Source organism: Melopsittacus undulatus, chromosome 4 (genome assembly GCF_012275295.1).
Source record: "Melopsittacus undulatus isolate bMelUnd1 chromosome 4, bMelUnd1.mat.Z, whole genome shotgun sequence".
Taxonomy (NCBI): Eukaryota; Metazoa; Chordata; class Aves; order Psittaciformes; family Psittaculidae; genus Melopsittacus; species Melopsittacus undulatus.
In genome coordinates this window covers 71884863-71909408 of record NC_047530.1, presented here as the reverse complement: position 1 = coordinate 71909408, position 24546 = coordinate 71884863, and the positions used below count along the sequence as shown (strand labels likewise).

Sequence of the window (24546 nt, the reverse complement as noted above, 5' to 3'; positions counted from 1 at the left end):
AGAGCCCGTTGAGGAACAGGAAGAAGGTGATGGATGCAGGAAGTTCACACATGCTTCAGCAAAGACAAGGCAACTTCCCAAAGAAAGCCCCTGCAGAGGTGTTACTAAACTGACAAACCACATCAGTATCAGGGAACAGCTGGAGACAGAAAAGTAGCCTGAAGGGAGGGAAATCATTGTAACAGTTTCCTCTAATTTTAGGGCCAGTGCTGGAGACAAAGAGACAGGGCTGGTCAGGCTCCTGGCTGGTTCCATTGCAGCTCTTCTCCCTGCCACCTGTGGGGCCTCAGCTACTTACTGCAAAGCCCAGCACTAGGGGCTAGGCTTGACTTCATTTCATGAAAGCCATGCATTGTTTAGAAGATTAACAGCAATACAAAATATAATCCAACAATTACCATCAATACAGAATAGGAAAACAAACAAACTGACCAACCAACCAAAGAAAACAAGATAAGGAGAAGACACATCAAATCACAGCTAAGATTTTTTTTTAATAAGCACTAATGGGCAAGTTATGTATTAGGAAAGAAAGCCCTTTAGTTTACCTAATTTCAGCAACTAATTTTCAGGAATGGTTTAGACATCTGTAGACAGCATAGCATCTTTATTATGTTAATAATATAGAACCTATGTAAGTGGCTGGATATGATCGTAATTCCTCAACTCTGTCTAAGAAAGGTATGAATTATGCATATTGGCAACATGAAGCTCCAGCCATTTCTTGTATCTTTTTGCCTTATGGAAAACCCCAGCACACCTTAGTATAAGACCTGATCCTGCAGCTTCTTGCCCTAATTGAATCTATGCTGACCTATCCTGGCTGTTTCAGTTGTAACAATAACAGTAACACATTCTAGTACCTGTTGGAGATTACCTGGAATATAAGTTGTACCACATATTCTCTTTTCTGCATTATACTAAGTACTCTGCTATCCCAACAATAAGAGTTAGGATGACACAAATCTACAAACCTTAGCACACTTGCAATTTCTCTTTGCTGTACTTCACACTCTTTCATTTCCACTCTGTTGTTTTGAGTTTAATTTGTTTTGGAGCTTTTTTTATCCATTCGTGCAGATTCCAGAAGAGGAAGTTGGGACACAGAAGTAATGACATACCCTGGTGTAATTCCAAATTAGAATCCAAAAGAATAGCCAGAGAACAGTATGGGGTTTCATACCACCTCAGGGCTGACTGAGAAACCCCTTAATTCTTTAACAGACCTCTTGACAAATAGAGAAAAGCTACACGATTCACTAAAAGCTACTGCTTCCAGCAATACAAAGATAGTGTTTACGCTGAAAATCAAGATTAAGTTTTTGAAAAGGCTGTTTATCATGAAAGAAGCATATGACAATGCTGCCACTTGTAATTCACTGAGAAAACAGCATTATGTTTCTATAATTTAAAATACAGCCAGAAAAAAAAATAGAATAAGAGAAAGACAGAAAAATCTAAGAAAACTGAAGAATTTTAATAATTACAAAAATATTCATTATAAAATTAATTATAAAAGCAACTGAATTTATACCTGAATAATATCTTGATTTTACAGTTTAATGAATAAATTTCCTGTGAAGGTCTGAGACCTTATCCTACCACCCCAAAACACAGTCAATTTATTACAATGAAATTTACTCATAAAATCATTTCACAAAAGCTTATAAAGCTTTTTTTACAAAAAGAGAAGAAAACCTTCTATATCATCCACTGAACTGTATTGAGTTTAAGCCTCTTTTGCAGATTTCAGTTGAAATAGCAGTCAGAATACCATCCTCTTTATACCGAATCCCAGAATGGTTTGGGTTGGAAGGGACCTTAAAGCTCATTCAGTTTCAACCACCTGCCACAGGCAGGGACACCTTCCACTAGTCCAGATTGCTCAAAGGCACATCCAACCCGGCCTTGAACACTGCCAGGGATGGGGCAGCCACAGCTTCTCTGGGCAACCTGTGCCAGTGCCTCACCACCCTCACAGGGAAGAAACTCTTCATAAGAGCTAATCTGCATCTCCTCTCTGTCAGTTTAAAGTCAATTCCCCTTGTTCTCTCCCTATCTGCCTTTGTAAAAAGCCCTTTCCCAGCTTTCTTGTCAGCCTCTGCAGAGACTGGAAGCTGCTTTAAGGTCTTCCCACCACCTTTTCTTCTCCAGGATGAACAGCTACAGCTATCCCAGCCTGTCTCCATAGGAACACTCTTAGAATGCTTTTTTTTTTTTTGAACACTTAATATTTATGAAATAAAACTCTCTCTTTTGCAATTATTCCCTTTCTGTATTTCAAATTGCCTGAAGGTTTTCTCATAAACTCTAATTAGGGCCAGTGAATACTTCTGAAATTTCATATTTAAATATATTGGGAAAATCTGATCTGCAGTCCAACAGAACAAATGTAGCATTGTTATTTAAGATTTAATGTCATTTTAGCCATTCTCAGGTTTGGAAGTACTTGACATATACCCTGATAGATTACAGGTTAGGTAGAGACCGGGAATTTCTTTTACACTGATCACAGGCATTTTACATGATCTTCATGCTGCTGTAGAACATTCACCAGAAAAGCAGTTGCAGTATAAGGTTAGCAGCCCTTTTTAAGGATCTAAGATGAAACATACTTAAATGAAACATATGACTGCTGGCCTCAAACAGCTGCTCTTCCATCTGCGCATAGGCAGTTCTAAACAGACATTACACATAGGCCAGAGACAAGCGGAAAGTTTGCACAACCAAATTATTTACACAAAAAATTAACATTGCTGCTTGGTTAGATCAGCATAGGCTCACCAATCCTCTTCCCTTCCTTGTGGTTTCAGAGCCACCTGCCACTATAATCACAGTGTGAGTAAAGACAAATAAACAGAACAAGCTGTAACAGAAAGAAAAGCAGCAGCTAAGTTTCCCATAAACTAAGCAGCAAACTATCACTTAACATGCTCTGCCCCTCCCTGCACTACTGTGTCCAGTGCTGGGGGAGAAACCACAGCATCTCACAATCACATGTTCCAACTGAAACAACTTATGCATTATCCATACCAGCCAAAACTTTGTCACATCTCACTCTGAAAATTCTATCATAGAATATGACTGCAGACACATAATGTAGAAGTTCTGCCTTGTTATTTTATAACTTTAAATCCAGCATGTAAGAACAGTAACAAAGTATCAACAAAGAACAAAAACTAGGAAACATATGTCAGTGTGAAAAAAAACAAACCCAAACATATATAACAGTATCGTAACACATTGCACATAATTTTAAAAATTTCTCCTCTTTTTATAGAGGTTTGTGCCTAAAATGTTCACCAGCAACATATGCAATAGGCCAATTTAAGGTTAAACCAATAGTGATTTAAATTGAGCCTGGTTTTCTCTGAAAGTGCAGGGTTGCAACACCTTTCTCAACTTTTGAACCTGGAATGAGAGCCTGAAATATTGGAGATAATTTAAGGATAAATAAAAAAAATTAAAATGAGAATAAAACCGTGAGTTACCTGGTCAGACCTCATTCCTGAGCAGGAGATTGGACTAGAGACCTCTTGAGTCCCTTCCAATCTGTGCTTTTCTGATTCTTACAAAAAGTAAGAATTTCTGCGTATTTTGAAGGAAAGAGAAACATCTCTTGAAACTGGCTCTGGGACAATTAGTTGCAATTTTGCTAACTATATGATTTAGCATACTTGAATAAAAAGATTATGCTTTGTCAAGAATGCATATTTCATCTTCAAGATAAATTGCAGAAAAACAATAAAATCAGATGTAAACAGAGACTTGTTCAACTGTGTGCAAATACAGTATGCAAATGCAGGCATGACCAAGAAGAATGAACTCACAAATAAATCAGAATCAATTTGAAATTAGGCAGCTTTAAAATGTTGGTTCTGAAGACTTGCAGCAATGAGAAATAACGAGTTGATCTCAAGACAAGAAGGCCTTAGCAGCTTCAGTTTCTTTTCTCCAGGTAACTGTTTCAGTCAAGTACTTCTTGCAGAGTTGTTGATATAACCAAATTCAACGGTTATGCAAACTACCTACTAGGAACACAAGAAGAGCACTTCTGCTCTTGACCTGTTTGACATGGCATGAAGACATATTTGGACTAAGCATGGAAAAGATATTTGAGTGCTATAAAAATAGATGAGGAAATTCTGAGTAGTGTAGAACTGTTTTCATCCTTTTACTAAAGCAGCAGTTGGTTCCACCTGCCTGCAAGTCTTTTCTTTTGCTCTGCTATAATCTCTTTACTGCTTTTAGTAAATTGTAAATTGTTTCAGTTACAAGTTAAACAAATTGCTGTAAGTAGGGACAGTTTTGTGTCTGTCTTTTTCCCCTGCAAGGAATATTACTGCTATAGACACTGCTATGGACAAGAGAGTCCATCACATTCCAGGGTGTCTACCTGGCCATGTTGTAGTCCCACCAGTAAACATTTACTCCCAGCAGGATATGTTACACAGAAATGTGTCAGGTAAATAAAGACAAGGTGGCAAAATCTAAAGAGAAAACATGATAACATATAGAAAGATTTTGTTTTCTTCTTTCTTTTCCACTAGTTTCCTGTAGTGTGACATGTACTGATATCACAAAAGCCATCATATGCCTCATGAAAATACTCTCTTTGGAACAGTTTAGCCTTGTTTTCTTAACTTCTAACAGGATTGTTGTGAGGGAACAGCTTTTAGTGCCTCTTCTTGCAAACACGCTGGCATGAGTAGTCCAGTAAAAGAGACAATTTACTGAGCAGCACTTAAAAGACAAAGCAATAAGAAACTATGACATTCTCCAACTTGTTTTTTCCACACAGTCTTAACAAATACACCACAGGTGAGCTGGATTCAAAACATATCAGATTTCAGCATAAAATATACTCAGAAATAGAGGTAAAGTTCTAATAAAACCTCCTGGATTTTTGCTGTATTATTTAAATAAAAAGGCCAACACAAATACATGTGATGTAGCTTGATTTTCTAAAAGCATTACATTCACTATAGTAGATTTCTGATCTTATATTAAGTTGAAGTTCAGGGTTATGCATGAAAGCCATTTCCCAAGTAGTCACCACCTAAGTACTTAGAATAACGTTACAGACTTTCACTACCTTGATATGGTTAATATTACCATTGGGCTTCAGGCCCACTGTTAAGGTCCTTGTGCTGCAAAGTGCAGTGCGCTCTCTTGCAGACAATGCCCTATAAGGTTCATTTGCTGCATTGCAGCATACTTAACTGCAGCATGGGAAGCTTTCAGAGTCCTTGCCACATGCTGAAAAGCACAAAGCTGTACGAGTTAAAAATCCAGTAGTGCCTCTGCACTTATTTTTTGTGACTCAGAGACAGTCACATACACTTACTTGTGTATGTGACGGGTTTTTTTAGACATGTAATAAAGTACATTTGGTGTGTAAGAGCAAGCAGCTTTAAAGCTAAGGTGGATAATAGCAAGACTCAACTAACCATTTGCTCTTCTCTATACTAATTCCTAATACTTTACAAGGTAGTGAGATCAATTAAGATTTTAAAGGCAATTATATATTAATGTATGCAAAAACATATAAAAGATTCTCATACTTTCTCTTTCTCCTGAGCTCTACGAATAATTTTCTGTTCTTTCTGTAGCCTTTCTTTCTCATCTTTCTCTTCTTTTCTTCTAGCAGCTACAGCAGCTTCTAGTTTAGCAGCCTCTTCCTGCTGTGCTTTCCACTGTAGAACCTGGAAGAAATAGTTGAAAAGACAGTCCTGCAGCAGGCTTGTGCAATACAGTGAACCTGCCAAACCGAGAGAGGGAAGAAAACCCATGTAACCCATTTACAAACTAAGATTTATAATCTTACCAGCAATACATAATCCCTCAGTAAGCACCAGCTTTCTGCATGCTAAAGTACAATTTACAACTGACTGGCATAATACGCAAAAAAATTACATGTGAAAAGATTTTTGGCAAAATTACCAAAACCATCTCAGTAACATCAGATCTTAAATTCCCCTTCAATGCTTAGACTTTTAGTGACATATAAATATCCTAATGAACCTATGAATGAATGGAGACCGGGGCTAAAAGACCAGAGTCTGCTCACACCTTTCAACTCGGGCAGTTCTGAAACAGCACTTCACTTTCAACCAACTCTGTGGAAATCAACAGAATCCAGCGACAAAGACTTCATCTTTTGTCAGCTTTCAAAATGTGCAAATTTAGTCCAGGATCCCTGCCAGCTATGAAGTATTGTGACCAGTGCCTATAGTGGTCCTGTATACCAAACATCCCACTTATCTGTGGAAAGAGAGACATCAGCCACAGCTCAGCTGCCCAGCAGCTGCCGGGAGTGCTGTTTCAGCACATGTGGAAGCATGGCAGGGACCAGCTCCACCACACCCTCACTACAGGGCCTGCCACCCCACTTAACAAAACATGTTGGGGATGGGATGGATTGTTCAACTCAACATGCCAGAAATCCATTTTTGACATATTCCTGATACACTTTATTGGTTAAACAAGACAACATATCCTCAGTAATTGATAATAGCTAGAGACTTGTTTTCATTGCTCTCGAGCACATTGTTCTCAGCATGGAGCCCTGATTTACCTTGGTGCTGTCAAGAACAGTTGTACGCTCATCTGTTTCACACTGGTTTCAACAGGATTAACAGTGCCTGCTTTTTGTTGGCTTGCCAGCTCTTTTCACAGTGGATTTGTCAAGTGTAACAGTACTCTGTATTCCTCAAAGGAACAAGCATTTCAGCCATTTTTCATCTAGTTTTCTACACTACAGTAGGTACTAATACATATTTTACCATCTTTACTGAATTTCACTAGCTACATGCACAGACTCTGTTAATTCTTCTGTTCTGTGCTTCTGAAAAAATTGCTCTGGAGTCCAGTGCTCTCTGGGGTTTGAGGTTCTCAGTGATTTGCATCTTTAGTTTTACCATCTTTTAATAACAACTATTGAGTTTGGGGGTTCTTCAAATAACTTTCACTTACGCTGTTACACTCTCAGAATACACACAATTTTTCCCAGCTTCAATTCCAACCTGAAAGTTAAGAATTATGATTTAGCTGAGCATTAAACTCTTTTTTTACCTCTCTCCTCCCATTTTAGTAAGTAATTCTCAGTGGGGGCCTATTCATAACTGTGTTTCACTTTTGGAAATCTCCTGTCTTTCCTTTCAGGGGGAAACAGGAGAGGAAGCTAGGCAACAGCCATCTTCACCAATTAGATGTTTTACAGGAAGAGAGCAAGAAAAAAATATCATTGCAACTAGGAAAATGTAAGCAGCTAGGAGAAAAAAGGAACAAGATCCTGAAACCCCAAACCTCTCTACTTCCTTCCCTCTCAACCCTATTTGGAAAAGGTACTCATTATTTTATGGGACAGTGGGGTAGGAAAGGGATAAGTTTGTGCCAGCAAGTATTAATGGCACTGAATGAATGTAAAAAATGTAGTGGGATGGTTTGCAAGGAGGGAACAAATGTGTACACGTGGAAATTGGAGCTGGACATGGATGCCTGATAATATGCAAGAGGGAACACTTAGGATACATACATGCAAACCGCACCTGTCCATATGTCTGAGTGTGTAGTAATGTAACGGAAGGCAGTATAGAAAACCCTATTTTTCTTTTTGGAATTCTTACAAAATTATTTCAATTGGGAATTCAAACTTGTACCATATGAAAAGGAAAATTACAAATCTCATTGCAGTGTTCCTTAGTGCAGATATGTTACTCTTCACTTATGATCTTCTCAGAATTTTGGAAATGTTCCCTAAATTGGAACTTACATATGTAATGATAATGACAGTAATAAAATTGTTAATGAAAGATATATTTGGTAGAGCTTCTTTGGTAGTGGTAAAACTATTCTTTAATTCCTAAAAAGAAAAAAATCACCCTCTCAAATCCTTTAATGTGACAATCAGAGGTATGTTGAGTCTCTATAAGAACAGGGGAGCAGACTGAGCACTTGTGGGACACCCAAGATGAGGGTGAGACCTCCGAGAACAGGGGATCACCCGTTCTCCCCCATCCCCCTATTTTCTGTTAACTAGAAGAGACATATTAGCATAAATAACCTTTAGACATAAGTAGTGTAGTATAAATAGCTCTAAGCATCTGCATTGAATCTTTTCCTTTCTTCTTTTTCCTTCAGAAAGAGAAAACTAAAAATGACCAGTCCCACTTGAATATATGCTGCATATGAATAATTTACCTTAGTTTTTGCTAAGTAGTAGGTTTTCCCTTCCTCCCACCCCCTCAGTAATATCCTGCTTTTGGTCATCCCAAATATACTAATGAATTCAAGCAGTATGTGCAAATAAGTAGTTTCCAAATTTTATTTAATGACTTGATTAATCCAGAGTGCTATATCATAGCATAAATACCTTGAGCCCTCTTACCCAGGTTTTGGGAGATCAACATCTAATTCTTTATTCTGCAAAAGGGAATATGAAGCCATGTTTATTATTACAATTATTCCAGGTTGAAGAAAATAGAATCAGAGCAGCTGAGGTTGGAAAGGACCTCTCAAGGCCATCCAGGCCACCCACCCTGCTTAAGCAAGATAAGATGCAACTGGTTACCTAGGACCACACTGAACCACGGTTTAAGTATCTCCAAATCGTGGAGGCTCCACAACCTCTCTGGCCAATATGTTCTGGTGCTACCCACTCTCTCAATAAAGAAACGATGAATGGAATGGAATTTCAAATGTGTCAGTTTGTGCCTGCTGCCTCTTTCCTGTCACTGGGTACCTCTGGAAAGAGCCTGCCCCCATCCTCCTTGCACCCTCTCCTCTAGGTATTTATACACATTGATGAGATCCCCTCTTCTCCAGGCTGAACAGTCCCAACTCTCTCCACCTTTCCTCATAGGAGAAGTGACCTTCATCTTAAAGGTCCTTTGCTGGACTTGTTCCAGTAATAAAGAAATAATAAAACACTTTTTGAGGCAGGGACCTGTACCCACCTGTCCCCAAAATTAAAAATAACATCTTTATTTCTAGACTGGCTTGAGCCAGGGTCTTCTCATTCCCTGACATGGTAGCTGTTCCACTTGAAAACCACCAAGAGGCAGAAGGGTGTCTATCTCCAGACATTGTCTAGTGTCCAGACATTCACTTGGGAACATCTTCTCTGCTGACCACTGTCTTTACTGTCTAAGAATTATGCTGGTGTAGAGGAACACACTTTCTCTATAGTTCAGTCCTCTCATCATTCTCCCATGCTAGTTCCCCTATCAGTTCCAGGAATGAAGTCTTCTCCTATAATGTGAGATCTTACTTCCTTAAGTTTGTTCAGAAGTTAAAAACACGAAGTTGACAAGTAGATGCTGTAAGACTTAAGCAAGTCCCAAGAAAAAGAATCAGACAGATATATTTTTAGGCATAACAGAAATGTATTTTCTGGGGAAATACGCAAAGCAAGGATTCTTGTGATGTAGTTCATCATAGGGGCACTACCAAAAAGGCAGGGAAATAAAGCAGGTAAGATGATCTAACAGGCTTTCTTGGGAGAGTTGGCTAAACTCTTCCAAGTTCTGAACAGAGACACTGAAGGTGTAGAACAGCCAAGTATAAGGAACGAGATGTATTCAGACCTTTATTTCAGGGTTTTCTATAGTTCTGACACTGATAACAAATTCAGTGCTAGACAGGGTTAAAACAGCTTGCTTAGCTTGGCAGAAATGAACATGGATGAACGAGGACTTCAGAAAAAAGTTGCTACAGAGCAGAGTTTTATGAGATGGATCCGACAGAGGAACCCAGTGGGTTTGGGCGTGTCTCATGCAGCAGGAATGACAAACTGACTGGTTCTAAGCCATACAAGAATTAAAAGTCCGTCAAGTGGGCTAAGAAATCCACAGCAGCTCCACATCCTGAAGTAAGCAAGTTCTGAGGGAAGTGCCAGCAGAAGGGTGGCAAAAAGCACTTACAGAAAATAGCCAGTTACAATTTCAAACCATCCACTGAAACAGAAATATGGAACAATAATAGAACATGGGTTACATGAAATGACCATACTAGCACCTAAGAGACAACTAGAGCAATGTATCAATTTTTATAAGATCCTATTTTCTGGAGCTTTGCTGTAATACCTGAGTGAATCGCCACACACATGTGAAAGTTGTAACACAAGGTCTTTGTCTAAATAGAGATTTTATTTAGCAAGTTTGACAGCAGCCTGCTCATGCATTTTAGTTTCAGAATCTAGAATAAAATGCTAAATTGTTTCAGTTACACTTCACTTGCTACACTAATAAACTTAAAAGGAATGTTTTGAAAAAAATATGGATCATTTAATCATTTCTACCTCATTTTGAAACAAACTGAAGCAAAAACATATACATGAAGCTTTAAAATTTAACAGCAAACAAAAAAAAATCAATGAATCTGCTGAAAGTCTGCTCTAATTGGAGTTAGACTGAACTGCAGAAGCATATGAAGGAACTTTAAAGTTCTGTAATAACATCAGTAAGATTTGCTGGGCTGGGCTGAAATGAGGTAACAGTTGAACTATGTAACAAAAGAATTGCTTTTTTTTAAGCTTGCATTTTCCTACATCCTGCTTCACATTCCTTTCAAACTCTTTTCAACAATGATATATATATATGCAGTAAGCGGGCTCATCATATGCAGCTTCAGTTTTCTCCAACTCTGAGAGCCCTCTTGATCCTTTACCGGTCTTCTCTAGATATTAATTTACCTATTAACAAGGGATCTTTTTTAGTTGTTTGATTGCAATCATTAGATAGCATAGTGTGCCCACTAAATGGGTTTCAATAAAAGTTGCAGTTAATTGATTCTTCAGGGGAACTACCAACTGGAAGTGCATGTTGAGAATAGGGTTGGTCCAGCAGTGTCAAGATGATAACTGACTGAAGGAAAGCAAATAACAACATAGCAGTAAGCAGATACAGATACTAATCTAGTCTAAAATCATCTCAAACCTCCTTAATCATTTATTTTGATCAGCAGTTGTTTGCATGGCATGAGTAACACACCGATCTTGTGACAGGCCACAATCACTTTCCTACTTCTTTTTACATAGCTCTTCCATTAAAGCCTTTTGATTGAGTCAGAAATCAATGTTGGGGCACAATCTAGATTTTCAAAAGGTTTCATACAAACAAGTGAGCATAACTAAGCATCAAATATATAACTTCACTCAGCTGACAAAACATTAATCATGCAAAGAGGTTCCCCAGACAAAACTGATATGGCAATAATTCAATGCATATCTTCACTACCTTCTACAGTATTACCTACACTGCTCTGAATGACTACTGAGCACACCTATTTACTCAGCAGGTAGGATCTGCTTTCTATTTTTATCTAGTTAGGTTTTTTAAACGCACAAGCCTATTGCTAATCAAGAAAATGGGTTATAAAAATATCAAGGAAAGTTTAATTGCACTATACTTTCTCACAACACCAATTTATTCTTTCCTGTAGGCAGCATATGAAGGTAGTTTACATTATCCCTGCCCCTTTTTCATTTATCTAATCCATGCCTTTTCATTAAGGCAAAAGAGGAGTCACTTCCTTTAAAAAGATATTCACAATTGCAACAAAAAGGAGAAAGTTGTAAAAACCAGAAAAGCACCATTTGCAAAATGTCTATAAAATGTGACTCAGTAGGCTGGCATTATGCCATGTCTTCCTCACATGAAGAGTTAAAGTCATATAGAATAAAATGTTCTTTGTGGAGCTGAGCTAAATTAATGTGTTTTATTACGTCAGAAATACAAAAAATTAGTAATTCAATACTTGATTCAAAGGCCAATATATTTCACTTTTTAAGCCACATTCGAACATTAAAACATCTCTGTGTTAGACAGTAGTTTTTGTCCCACAGCCTCAACTCCTTTTGTGGACCAGCCTGTCTACAAAGGGCAACTTCCCATGGAAATTTCTTCCCACAGAAAATGGCAGGGGCAAGAATGGAAAGGTTCCTAAACCAGTACCCTGCCCATGTTGTCAGAGGTTCAAAGAATAGGAGCTAGACTATCTTCACTCATAATAACAATGGGTATAGTGGACTGCATCTACAGAAACCCATCCTGCATCTCTGTTTGCCTTGCAAACTATACTGTGAGTCTCTACAGCACATGGTACTGTGGGAAACCAGTCCTATCTGAGAGTCTCTGGGTGCTGCTGCAAAACAGCCACCACCACCAAAGGGCAAACAGAGAAATGGAACACAATAACAGAGGGATCTCTGTAGCACACATTTCCATACTTCTGTATTTTGCTGTTTAAAGCTGACTACCTGATGCTGAATTTCCAGCATTCATTATCTAAGCTTTTCAAGAAAACCCACTGTATTCATCAGCTTTCTCCTCTAGAAGCAGGGTCATGCAGATCTGAAGAGCAGTAACAATAAAAAAACACCCTGAACAGTAATACTGACTCAGTAAGGCAGTAGTCTGAGTCCACAGAATGCACAAAACCCCTGATGTGTTGTTGATTGCATTCTTTCATTCCTAGGAGTGCAAAATCAGAAGGGTAGAGTTTACTGTGTCAATACTAAATGTTCTGTTTAAATATTTAAAAAAGTCCTAGTAGTTAAACTAATATTGAAAACACACTGAAACCTGGATCCCCAATTGCCTGCTTCACAAAGAAGCTTACATACAAGCACTGCCAACATTAAGTTTTGAAACTTTTTAATTACAATTGGCATTTCAAGTACATTTCACAGTTCATGTATTATTAGAGGAGCTTTTGCCAAGTGAATTATTAAATTGCTGTGCTAAATAGAATGTGTATATACCTATTTTCTGATCATTGTTTCAATATTGCATATTACAATAATGTAATGTACACTGCAAACTAATTAAAGTAATAAATTAATTCTTTCACTCTAACATCTGAATAGTAATAATGTATTTACCATGTATTTCATGCTACAGATACATTTCTCGATGATAAAGCAAGTTTTGAGATACTCGCCTTGGGAATACCCAATAAATCAGCACATTAGCACTAAGCAAGTTTTTCTCTTTAAGCAACACTGACTAACATTATAAACAGATCTTGAAGCTGCCTATGGTGACACAAGAGAGTTGGCATCAAGCTCCTTCTAGCAGCTAAAGTGTACAGATAGGAAAATAGGAGCATGGGGCAACTGATTAGTGTAGAGAGGGTCTGCATGGCAAAGGTCATGCATGGAGTAAAAATGGCCTTTGAAAACTGAGGCAAAAAATACACACAAACCACAAGGACATAAAATGACCAGGAGGAACAGTGTCCCAGAATGACTATAAAGAGCTCCAGATCAGTATTGTTGCAGGCTACACTGTGCTACACAGACATAATAAGCTGCTAGAATTCAAATTCTAAGCAATAATTCCTAATAATTACATGATAAAGCCAGTAGTGTTTGTCATAACTAAAGGCATAAAAAGAAAATCCTGTGATATCTCCACCACAATTCTCTCTAGCTCACTCTTTCACAACCTTAAAAAATGACCTGATCCCAACACACTTTCAGAATCTCCTAGAGCTTTACTAATCTCTGAAACATTTCTGCACACCTTTCCCTATTTTTATTATGGTTTGCACTTTTTTTACACTCTCCCAGATGTTCACAAGTCATTCTAAGGATACCCAGGAAAAATATTCAGAGGGTCTCTTCAAGAAAAATACTTTCACAAATGAAGATGCTACATAGCAAAAGTACCACCACAAAATTCAAATGAGTAAGTTGAGGAAGCATGCAAGAGAATGTTATTCCAGCACTGGTAAAAGAACCAGCATTTTTGTGGTGAATTCATCATGTGGCTGAAAGAAAGAGCAGCTGCAGCAATCAGGGATGCATGGTCAGAAATGTTGAAATGTGATTAGAAGATGACTAGAGATTTAAATGTTGTTAAAAGGAATTTTATATATATATATATAAAACTATCCTAAGCATAAATCAAAGAATCAGAGAATGCATCTGCATGCATTTGTCCCATATTTCTAACTCGTTGTTTGGCAAAGTGGGTAGGAAATCCCAACAGTAGCCATTAAGTGTTATTTCATACTTCACAGATGGGACAGCACAGAACACCTGAGCTTAATGTTATATGGTGCATGTCATTTGCCCCCAAAACTAGTATAAGCAGCAGTAAAATTCCTATTGTGTGGAAAAGCTTAATGTTAGGCCCTTGGAAACCGAAAACAAGTACAGCAGCTTTTCATCTTGTCCAGATACAGCCCAAGTAGTCATTCAGAACTACTCTGCTTTGGAAAGGACGAACACCAAATTGCATAGGAATCTACATCTGCTCTCTTTCCATAGCGTTATTCAGGCTAGAGTCCTCTAGCTCACCCAAGGCCTTCCTACAGTTACTGACATTGTGCTCATATGAAGCTCAACATAAAGACCAAGCTTGGGATCAGAGTCCAAAAGCACAGCAAGAAACGTCCACAGTTTGAATAAACAAACCAATACACTTCTATTGCCAGGACTTAGGTCCTCTCCTTGCTTAACCCCTTTCCCCAACTTCACTGTGTCTCTGCCATCTTCTCTGCCCTCTTTCTTGCTGAGTATATAATTGAGAGTTATCCCATTTATGGTAAGTCAGAGATACCTCTTCATTTTTCCAGATAGACAACACAAGGCACAGTGGGTGAAAAATTGCCTCTTAATTGCAAGTTTGAATTCAAACCACATCAACCATGACATTTTTCCTTCACACTTTAAAGATAAGGATTGCAGTCTCAGAACAAGTTGGTGACCCGAGAAATTCTGTTTACGGAGAGCAGACCATTTTAGAGCTATGCATTTCTAGTGTGTCTTGAAATAGAGAATTAAACAAAACAGATGTAAAATGTGGTTAAGTGATAAAAGGTTATGGGCTACAAGAATTACAGGACTTCAACATCAGCTCTTCAGTAAGGATATTCTTCTCAGATCAGTTCCTAATGGACACATAATCCAATCAATGAAGATGATTTAATATATTTGGCAAACTACTTATTTATTTTCTACTATAGAACTAGCCAAAGAGCAAGGTCAAACTGAGATCAGTAGAAGATTAACATGGGAAACTCATTAAAAGGTGACTTTCATTACCAGCAGCATAGCCTCTTCATGTGTAATATAGCTTAGTTGTTAATACTTCAGATAAAAGTAGTGCACACTGATCTATGTCTCTTGCCTGAGCAGCTCCCTTCCATGCTCAGGTATTAAAAAAATGTAAGATTTTTAAGAAAAGGGGGAAGGAAATGTAGAGGGAAATAGAAAATTAAAAGATGTAGTCCTCCACAGAAGAAAAAGGATTCACCCAGGTAATTTCTATTAAGGTTAATAGAAGTTAAGCACATAAATTCCACTTGGGTTAGTAGGATGATAAATACCATAGACTTAAATATTTTATAAATGGAACAGGGCAATAGAAGTCATGTTACAAAACTAAAGGAATTTTTTAAAGTCGCTAATTATACAGAAACATCTATTTGGTGACTAACAAAAGGTAGTGCATTTCATTAAAAAAAAGGTATTTTCAATCTTACTCGCATTCACCTACAATTTCTCATTACAAACCTTACTTCAACTACTCAAACTTTTACGACTTTCTGCTAGAGACTAGGAAGATGAAAATCAATGTATGGTGTAAAACATTTGCATCTCAAGGTCAGAATCACTACAGGTTTTCCCAAACATGTGACCCTCCACAGCATTTGCACAGCAGCCCCAGCACTCACAGGAAGCAAAGCCTGGATATGCTCTTTATGGCTGGTTTGTATCATGCATGAAAAGTCTGTAATTTAGGAAACACCAGACCTACTGGTAACATACGCTAATGTGCAGCAGTTTCAACAGCTCTCAGAAGTGCAGAACGCACAGGACAAGTAAAGTAGATCTACAATTACACAGTGGGCATCCCAAGGATTTCTGTTTCCAATTAATAACTTGTTTGCCAAAACTTTGAAAGTCATGGGCAAATTTTGCCCCAACAAAGCTGACATCACCAAGGAAAATAGGAAGTATAGTGAGACCTGCTACTGATGTATAAGCCTATCAACTAAAAATAATAAAAAGCTTGCACTAATCAAACCCACCATGCCTTGAAACATAAAATATTAATAATGTTACTATTGGAAATAAAATAAGAATAGAAAGACTATGTATATTCCTAAATGGAAAGATAATGAGACAGGTGCCTCGGGGTGAGAATAGTAGAGCTTATAAAAGGGAAAAAATTAAAATGTATATTAATTACAGTTCTCTGAAGCCTAAAATATTAAGAGGCACAGGGCAGTTTGTCAAAACAAGGTGAAAATCCACCACTTTTTTAAATCAGAAAGTCCCAGAAAATAATTTTTTATAAGCGTCTTACACCCTGTTTTTCTTTTCTCATGTGTCAGTAATCAGATGAAATGACTTGAAGGCTTAAAATAGCAATATACCAATTACTAGTTTACCATGGAAGGAAGTTCAGCTTTATAAGGGAAGGTTCCATATTAAGTATCACCACCACATAGAAATATCTCACAAGAATCATTGCTGTTTCCATGTATCGGTTCTTACACTGGTGGTAGCAGTGTGGAGCTGTAGTGATTGATGAGTTACTGACTCCTGCAGCAGGTGAAGCAGCTTGCTGCTCAGACAGCCTGCTGTCTGTTCTCTGTGGTCAACACAAAATTCTGCTGGCCGTGAGCTCTCTGACAAACACTAAGCATTCAAAATCCATGGTAACACCTGATTCTAAATACAAAACTCAGCATCCTCGTGACAGGTTATAGGGCAGCAACCACTCTCAATAGCAGGTCCCTCAGCAGTCCAGCAGGAAGACTGATGCTCATCTTCCCTGGGGACAAGACTTAGCTCCAATACCATGGTGAAGAACTTATCTGTATTACTTCTACAAAACCTGCAGCACATCCCGAGACCACACAGTTACTACACAAAGTTACTTGCGACATCAACAGTTACTGACATCAACAGGTATGTCAACAACAAGCCACTGATGTTAACAGATGGTGGTCTGAAATCTCCAATAACTTTCAACTCCAAACCCATATTCCTTCTTCTCTAGACTGGGAATTCTTCTACCCTGATAACTCCTGAATAGCACCTAGAGTCATATCCAGACTCCACAGGGTCTTGAATGACACAACAGCAAACGGTGCAAGCTAGCAGTATTCTGCTTCTGAAGGCCTTATGCAAGACCTAGAAGTAGTCTAGTAGTAGAGCATTTGGCAGCAGGATAATTAAGAAATACACAAGTCTGTTTGTTAATATCAGAATACAATTTCATCTTCTTGTGATCATAAAAACAGAAGTTCACATCCCTGGTAGATCTTCGTCTAGTGCTCTTGAGCAGCTTGTGCTCCATAGGCTATCTCTAAGAGGCTCCAAGAAGTAATGGAGAAAAGCAAGGCTGCTGGCACTAAGACTAATTTTGTTACATAAAAAAATCCATACCCACCTATAGAATAATTTTAATTGAAAATCAGAAAGTGGTTACAAGTAACTGGTTTGGTCATTAACAGAACTGTATTTTCTTAAGCTAAAAATGTTTAAAACTAAAAAAGGGATACAAGAGAAAAACGTATGAGCATAATCCTCAGCCTAACCTGAAGAGTAAACAGATGCATTGCTTTCTGTTAGGACTAGGACTGGCACCTATAAAACTTGTGATCCAACAGAGGACAGGTTTTACTTCCCTGGAGCTGAAAGCACATCACATCTTTGCTCAGAACAGTGTGTAAGCAGTTTACTTTTCACATCTTATCCTTGAATTTCCTCTCAGTCAACATTATTCAGGAAATCTGTCTGTTCTTGACAACAGGAGTGTCAACATTGTATTAACACATTTAAATATTTATACATGCATAACCTTAAATATGTTGCATTTCTATTTACAACTACTGAAATAAATTTGCTGTCCTTTTGTATGCAGTATTATCTCTTTAGTTCCTTCTGCAGCTGTATGAAGAGCTCCTTTGATCCTTTACTACTTCAGCAAATTTTTGATGCAAATTATTTTTCTTGCCTGAGGTATCACTTTCCTACCTGAAGACAGAAGGTAATTCTCCTGAGAAAATAAGGTTAGGATGAGCTATCTGCTTGTCCAGCTATCTATCTGCAAGTAATTTTGGGGATCACTGGACAATTTCAATGAATCTTGACAGATATGTGTATATCCCAGACTACAAGCTTTGATCAACCTAGCAGCTAGGTAAATGAGAGAGACAGGTCTCAGGCTGAGGCACTACGTGCTCCTCCAAAGTTCTGGGGTGCAATGGATTGTTTAAATGGACCTCAGAACTGACAAGTCAGTCCATGGTCTCCTCCCATTTAGTGTGTCCCTGCAGCCCCCTGTTACCAAAACCCTGCTACTCATGCTGTTCTCAGAAGAATGAAAAGAAACACACATAATAGAGTTACCATGGTTTAACAAACTGCCCTGTTACCTCCACTGGAGTGGTGTGGCTCTGTGCACATGCCTTGTCCTCCCCAGATCTGTTACAGTCAATCAACAAAGAAAGCATTCTCCATTTTGTATGTTGTCTTATATAGCATAAATTCTAACCATAATGCTCGAGCAAATCAAGAAGGCAGTTTAAACTAAGACACTTCCCATGCAATTGGCACAGTGGAGGACACCTATTCCTGTGGCCCAGCTGGGAAGTCAATAGCTCCATTGACCTGCAGTCACCTACACATTGCCTCACGCACCCATCAAACTTAGCATGTTGTGTGCAACTACAACATAACAATTTCAGTGGAAGTAGAATGAATGTGTGGTGATACATTATACTGTAAACATAATTTATGAAACACACAATAGCTGAAGTCTGAACTTCTATTTCTCTTGGATTAGTATTCACTAAACCCCTCTGAAATACACTGTAAGAATCTGGTTAACATAATGAGCATCAGATTATTTATCTTTGTATTCTGTTAATGACTTTTCCTTAATTAGCAAAAAGGCCAATTATTTTTTCATTTCTAGCTTAAAATTTAGAGAATGCTTGCTTTCTACATACTTCATAAATTGGTTTATCAGCTACTTCCGTTGTGTGCGTACTGAGAGAGCGTGAAGTTATCAAAATACTTCTCCTTTTTTATTGTGGCCTTACAGTTGCATCACCATAACAAAAAGCAAATGCAACCCCTTAAATCTGTGGTGTATTCAGGCAAAATACTAGGTAATACATTGTGAGAAGATTTCAGTAGAGCAGTTGATAGATTCAGAAATACCAATATCATGTGATAGAACATGGTATAGGGAAACGGATGAGAAAGAGAAGGGTGAAAGGGAAGGCAAGGAAAATCTGCAGGGACGATCACTGCATGTGCTTCCAGCTTACTGCATATGCATTTTATCTGATCCCAGAGCCATGAAATTCATGAATGCTATATTGATGTCAAACTAATGAATCCAGGTTTATCACCTCTGGATTAAAAGCATACTACAGAGCCAGAGGGGACTCGTCTTTGGTGAATTTGAAAACTTTAGATATTTGCTCACATCCACTTCTGAGACATACTACAGCATTCTACAACTCTTAGGTTTACCATATATTTCCCAAATTAGTATCTGTATTTAAAACTGATATCATTAAAACTTCCTGGTATTTCTCATATCCAAAGGAATGGGTCACCTCAGTGGTGAATAAACAACACTTCTGAAAAAGAAAACTTTTCTTTTAAATATCCCACTATTTAAATAAATTAAAAAAAATCCTGCAAAATGACCAGATTATGGCCAAAGAACTAGGTTTGATGTTCATCCAGAATTTTTAATTTTTTTACGTTCAGTTGTAATATTTCAATGTTGATCTCTCCTATGGCAGTCAAATAACTCCAATCAATGACCTGACCACAGGCTCAACAGGGAGATAACAACATTTTTCCCCTGAGTTAACTGACAGATCTTTTCTTCTTATAATGCAGGAAGGGAGAAGGAAGGCGAAATGCAACAGGCTTTACATGATTTTGCAATATCCCAGTTAATTCCACCTAACTTTTTTCCTTTTGAAATTAATTTATCTTTGTTTCTGCCAGGATAAGGAATGCAAGAGTTGCTCTCCAAAAATTCACAGTGTGTGCAAGGGATTTTAGCTCTGGAGCAGAAATTAATCCTGGAACACAAAAAGAGAAAGAGGAAAGACTTAAAGGCAAGGCAGGCACATAGCTTTATGCTAAGGAAGGAGCAGCCCACCCTATGCATCAAACACAGAAGATTCAGCTGTCCTTTTGTCTACTGGTGTAGGTTTTCTCTTGAGTGGTGTTTTGTTTATGGGGGTTTTTTTTAATGAAGATAAAAGTACTGGATTATAAGTATTATAAGATTAATTCAAGTAAAAAAAAGTAATTGTTTGAATGCATGCAGGTACCCTGACTATATTTCTGAATGTATTACAGCAAGTACTTCAATTCTTCAACCACCAATTGTGAAGCAGCACCCTTCTGACCCTTCTAAAAAAATCAGTCTCACTTCACTCCTTAACTACCTTGTGACACAGAAGAATTTGCTTCATTACGTTGTTGAGAAAGAGGAATTTTACACAGAAAGAGAAACTTTTTACACAGCAACTACTGCAGCATCCTGAAAGTGGTTAAATCCATGAAGAATAAAGCAAACCAAACAGAAGTGATTCTTGATCAGTCATTGAAAGTGTAACACTCTCTGTTTTTCTTCAGTTTGTTTTCAGGGATGTTAAAGATCTATACCTACAAGAAACATTTCTTCTTTAAGAATGTACAGTATATCCTCACTAGTGTTACCCATTTCACACTTTATTTCATTGAGAAGATTACCAGATAGCACTCATGATTTGTTTCACCTGAATGTCTTGAAATTTTCCAAATTCTTCCTTAGAGACTCTGATTTCTGTTAAAGACACACACTGATCTTGTGAGAGATGTCCACAGATGAAAAGGACTATATAGAAGTTAGGTGATATCATGTGGTTATTGCAGTAATAAAAAAAAAAACGCATAGCCTATCACATATGAATTTTTTATCTTTTGCACTGCTGAATTTATACTACAATGAGGAACAGACTGATTTTCACACACAAAGAACTCATTTGAAAAAGCCCACAAACTCAGAAAAGCATAGAAATTTACAGAAAGATATACCTTTTAATTCCTTTTAAAGTAAAACAGGTTAAATGGTTTACTGGCTAAAGTATGAGTTCTAAAATTCACATACCCACCAAATCCAAACAAAACCCATGCATACATTCAGAATAATTGCTTTGAAAAACAGCTAGTTCCTTGCCCAATTTCAGCTTCCATCCTCTAGCCCTTTCAGATGTGGAGCTGATCAAAACAAGGTCACAGTGATATCCTTCTTTAATGAAAAAACTGATCTTTTTCATTTCTCTTTTCTGGGAAACAGGTGAATTGGTTTTGTTCAATTGTTCAGCATTTTAACAAGGCCACCTTTGAAAGCAACTCTTGAAAAGCGAAGGCCAAACAGGTTTAAGTTTCAAACAGTTCCAGGTTACAGGAAACAGGAGGTCAGAATCTAAAGAACTTTCAGACAATATTCAGTGCATCAGTAGGTATCTTAAGCTACATGGAGACAATGTTAAGTACTCCAAACACTTGCTTGTTACTTTTTCTAAGGAAAGGGTGAAAAAAGACCAACTCAGAAATTCACAGTTCTGGAATAAATGGCCCTTCCATCTCTGATTGTGCAGCTAAGAGACACATAGCAACTCCAGAAAGGGAGACCTACATAAACCAAACCAAACCCAAAACCACACCAGCTGTGGAGAACCCCTCCTCACTCCACCTGGGTCCAGGGAAGCCTGCTAAAGGAGTTAAAATGGGGTACTTCCCACTTAGTCAAGCTCAGACAGTTTCTAACCCTGAAGTGTTTAGATTCAAACCTTTCTATGACATGCAGCTCCAGGAACAGGAGACAGAAGGGTTTTCTGTATTATTACTGTAGTGAAAACCTAGTATCAACATCAGAAGTCTTCATCTACTGTTTTCACTGTGTTTTTCTACTTGTAGAAAACCAAAATGAAGTGTTTAGTATTTTGAAAAGGGTGCAACAGAAGTAATGTTGGTAAAGTGAGAATAACACACTTCCTGTGCAAGTGGAAAATCACAGAGAGCAGTACAAATCTTAACATGCCTTTCATGCCCAGAAATATGATTCCCCTTACAAATGCCTTAGGCATCAACACCATAATACTTCCCTCTTGTGTCCAGGCTCCTCCCCTTTTATTCTACTCTCTTACAATCAAACAACACCCCCCCCAAAAAAAACCAAAACAACCCAAACCAAATCAAACAAACCCAAACAAACAAACAAACAAAAAAAAAACCTGCTCCCCTCACCCCCCAAGAAAAGGACCAAAAAAACCCAAAACACACAGGTATTTTTATCTCTCTTTTTTCACCACCTCTTAACACAGTAAATTGCTTTTCAGAATATTGTGATACCTTTATAATATGGGCAAACAAGTTATGGGATCCGTTTGTTCAGGTCCTAGAAAGCATTCTTAAAAATAAACAGAAAGGAAGACTGACATTCATGATTTCTCTGAAAACAGACTAGCATTAATCTGAGAACTGATGGTTAATGATGATGAATGCAACGTTTCGCTTTCACTTCTGAGGATTCTAGCGTTAAAAGCAATTACAAACAAATCCTCAGTAGAAATATAAATCCCACTTTGTTGAGGAAGAAACAGAAGCACACAAATATCGTGCAATTTGCTAATGTTACAAAGGAACCCAAGGAATATGGTGCCAGACCTTTACTCCTGTAGCTTGCTTACAGTCTCTCATATTGCAAGCTGCAGAACAAATCTTGTTCTTCCAATACTGACATACAGTTCAAACTCTTCCATGGTGCTCAAAATCCATCAAACTAAATGTGATTGCAGTTTATACAGAAATTCAAAATCCATCAAACTGAATGTGATCACAGCTTATACAGAAATTATACCCACACTATGAAACTAACAGTAAGGGCTAAAGCGGGATGGGTAATTCTTAATTTAAAAAAAAAAAAGAAAGACAAACTAAGGTAAACAGCTGATTGAAACACTAACAAGGATCCTTACTAGTAATGGAAAAGAGCATCTTCAGAAGCATTTGCAAGTCAGCTTCACAAACATGCTAGTCCCTGACAATAGATTATACTTTTCTTTTTTTGCCTAACTACCCAAAACAATCCCATCAGGCCAGTAAAAAGAAGATGACAACTAGATTCAGTTAGGTTTTCTTCACTTAAACACTGTAACTTCATTTTGAATTTATGAGTAAAACCAGACTTGTATGTGGTAATTTGTAACTGAACCTACCTTTGCTTTCAGGTCAGCACAAATCTCCAGTTGCCTTTGTCTGGTGTTAGCCAGCACTACTTCCATCTCATGAGCAGCGGAGGCTTCAGCAGCAGTTGTCACTGCCTTATGTAAAAAGGCTTTCCTAGTTTGAGCCCAATCTAATATCAAGGCTCTGCGTCGACTCCTAATGAAATGGTAATGATCCCAAGCTTTCTTATGAACAACCTTAAAAGTAAAGCATTTCAGAAAGGTTTAAAAACTATGCATAAATAATTCTAGACATTTTTGAAAACCTTGACTATAATTGATTTAATCATTGTATCACCAATATTCCTATGGAATCCACAAGTATTCTGTCAGGTGCCAGTTCCCCAGTGTTGGTAGGTGGTGATACCACTCCAGCCTTTCCCTCCCTGCCTGTACCACATGGCATTTCAATATGCTGCTGTCCCACTGTTCTGTTCTGTACTATGCTTTTGCAATACAAATAAATAAAATTCGACAGTTCTTTCCCACCTTAAAGTACACAAAATATAAGTGGGTCCTTTCAATACATCTTCAGAAATACTGAGCACTTTTTTAGCAAGATGAGACTTTTTGTCGCAAATCACAATCTCTAGAGAAACACAAAGAAATAGTACAAATGCAGTACAGGTGTGAGTTAGTTTCACTTTTTCTTTCCTAACAGGAAATTCAGAAACAGATTTTTAGCTTGCCAAGCAGCATACTGCCACCACCAATTTCACCACTCAACAAAAATGGTGTGTTAAATCTTAAAAACACCTTCCTTAGCCTTATTCGGTGAGGCTCCCAAGGACATTCAAGCTTCAAGACTTTGACGGAAGTGCTAACCAAGGCATTAGAGTCTTCAGCCTGCCTTATATCCCCCCAAACAGAAGTTACAAGGATGAAGGAAATTCTAGAGACAGTTAGCTGCTCAAGGGGACCATTCCTGGTGCTAATTTCCAGGCTTTTAGCAGGGGATGGAGATTGCTGACTCACCTGGTCCCCAGCTCAGAGACATTCCTACCAGCTCACAGCTGGACAAAGATAAGGTAGATTCTCTTTGATCAAATGTACATATCATAGAATCATAGAATAGTTAGGGTTGGAAAGGACCTTAACACATCAGCAGTTCACATTGCTGCCCAAACTTGAGTGAGCCTCACTAGCATGCATGTAAAGCTGAGACACTCATAAGCAACAAATGGGATGGAGTTTGCAATTCTAAAACATATCTCTGTGATCTGCTACTGGATCAAGCACTCGGGACTCATCCATTCTTCTACAGACAGAAGGAGG

At 38.0% G+C, this 24546-nt stretch overlaps 1 protein-coding gene across 6 annotated transcripts in view; it reads right to left on the bottom strand.

Annotated features, from left to right (window-relative positions):
* Positions 1-24546, bottom strand: part of CCDC148 (coiled-coil domain containing 148) — a 74438-nt gene that overhangs the window by 12304 nt on the left and 37588 nt on the right. For 5 of the 6 annotated variants that reach the window (XM_034061858.1, XM_013130282.3, XM_031053252.2 and 2 more), the window contains 2 exons: positions 23263-23469; positions 5565-5705 (listed from right to left, as the gene is read on the bottom strand). In XM_034061858.1, the coding sequence (XP_033917749.1) occupies positions 5565-5705; positions 23263-23469 (348 nt within the window). The remainder of the gene's footprint in view (positions 1-5564; positions 5706-23262; positions 23470-24546) is intronic. The other variant, XM_031053249.2, reaches the window with a different exon arrangement.